Below are 1,883 nucleotides of genomic sequence, written 5' to 3' on the forward strand. Positions count from 1 at the left end.
AGAACAGCTTTGTCCTGATTGATAATTGCAGACGAAAGTCGTGAGCACGGATGATACATAAGTCCCACATAACATATCGTGCAAAACGTTTGCAAAATAGTGTGGAGACAAAGTCTTCAACATATCTCCACCTATGGAGGATGTGGACAACAATCTCATATCTTTGAACTCCATTTACAACATCTGCATTCCATAATGTCTACCGTTCGTTTCCCGAACGCCAGTCTCAATGTTAGAGCAAAACCCACTCGTTTGCATATATCACTCATCGTTTAGTATTACAAGGAGAAAAGCGTGAGTAAAAGAAAACAGTTGAATCGCGCAAATAACGCAAGCCATGTCTTGTTAGTAGATGCCATCTTGAAGAGTCCTTTTACCACCATAGACAGCTCAGGAGCATTATTTGACTACATTGTTCCAAGCTATCTTATAAATATCATAATTTCACAATTTCCACTTACAATTGTTTCCAATAAAAATAAGATGCCCTCACCAGTCAAGTACAAGAGGATGACGAGATCGAAACCCCCAACGATTTGTACTCCTCTGTAAATCACTAATACCATGGCCGAACGAGACAAGAATACCAACTACACTGTAAACGAGACATACGCATATCATCTCTCCGGCGTAGATGATAATTGGCAAAAACAAATGATATTTAGTGATTTTATGTAGTAGCTAAAATGGTCGCTTATGGTCTTCAAATTACTTTTATATTAAGCTTTCAGTACTGAACTTGTTATTTTCAGTTTTACAACTATTCTTGACATTCCTAAGGTTAGATAATTAAATAGAAACATGTATGTTCGTTCATTCAGTAAAATTCACAACGTTGTACTTCTAAAATCGGTACACGCTCAAAGCACTCTTACCACAAACTTTCGATGATTGAAGATCTGAGACTTAAGAGTGCACGACTTTGCTGGGTGTAAGAGGAGGTAGGTCTAAAAGCGTATACCAATGAGATTGCCGAATGAAACAGCGAGAGTTCTGCGTTTGGGATTAGGTACACAGAACACCGTGTACCACGTGGCCTGCTTCATTGAGCAACATGTCAAACACATATTTGTCATAATATCGATGATACTCTGCTATATGTCCTTTTATAAATTTTACCGCCACCGTTTTCTTTGTCATCGAAAGCCCAAGGTTGAACGTAAGTTTGTAATGTAAAACATACTGATCATGGGACGTTTTGTATCAAAAATCCCTTCCACCTATAACGCACTAAAAGGGTATCAAAATAGATTCATGAATAATGTGGACCATTCTCAAAATGTTTTCATAGTTTGGAACGTACGCAGCACAGCGACGGTAGCCTCATTTTAATTCGGTGTAAGTTTCACTTGTCCGTTAAAGTATCTCCCATCTTACGGTTGGTATACACTAGTGTGAGCTTTCTACAGTTGTACGGGTCAATGGTATGCTTTACTCACGCTTTTCTCCTTGTAATACTAAACGATGAGAGTGATATATGCAAACGAGTGGGTTTTGCTCTAACATTGAGACTGGCGTTCGGGAAACGAACGGTAGACATTATGGAATGCAGATGTTGTAAATGGAGTTCAAAGATATGAGATTGTTGTCCACATCCTCCATAGGTGGAGATATGTTGAAGACTTTGTCTCCACACTATTTTGCAAACGTTTTGCACGATATGTTATGTGGGACTTATGTATCATCCGTGCTCACGACTTTCGTCTGCAATTATCAATCAGGACAAAGCTGTTCTTCCTGTCCAACTGCATAGGGGATGTAAGCTTGTGGTCAACATTTAGATACTAAGGATCCGCGCTTTTGGATGTTCGATCCCTCCGGTATCGCAGATAACAAGACAATCACAATCAACACTTATGTGCAAAATATATTTCGGATATATG

The 1,883-nt window shown here is 39.0% G+C and overlaps 1 protein-coding gene across 1 annotated transcript; it reads right to left on the reverse strand.

The window, feature by feature from the left end:
- Nucleotides 1-702: 702 nt before the first annotated feature.
- WALSEDRAFT_70913 (hypothetical protein) lies at nt 703-1,540 on the reverse strand. The gene is made up of 2 exons (XM_006960848.1): nt 1,440-1,540; nt 703-993 (listed from the first exon to the last, which is right to left on the reverse strand). The coding sequence occupies exons 1-2, from the start codon at nt 1,504-1,506 to the stop codon at nt 872-874; spliced, it is 189 nt and encodes a 62-aa protein (XP_006960910.1). The 5' UTR covers nt 1,507-1,540; the 3' UTR covers nt 703-871.
- Nucleotides 1,541-1,883: the final 343 nt, after the last annotated feature.

This window comes from Wallemia mellicola, assembly GCF_000263375.1.
Source record: "Wallemia mellicola CBS 633.66 unplaced genomic scaffold WALSEscaffold_56, whole genome shotgun sequence".
In the NCBI taxonomy this organism is placed as follows: Eukaryota; Fungi; Basidiomycota; class Wallemiomycetes; order Wallemiales; family Wallemiaceae; genus Wallemia; species Wallemia mellicola.

What these genes read in the sequence shown, in the direction of transcription:
- WALSEDRAFT_70913 (XM_006960848.1), bottom strand. Translation starts at nt 1,506, where the DNA reads ATGTTAGAGCAAAACCCACTCGTTTGCATATATCACTCTCATCGTTTA. An exon ending in AGTATTACAAGGAGAAAAGC is followed by an intron (nt 994 to 1,439) that starts GTGAGTAAAGCA and finishes TCCCAAACGCAG; the next exon opens with AACTCTCGCTGTTTCATTCG.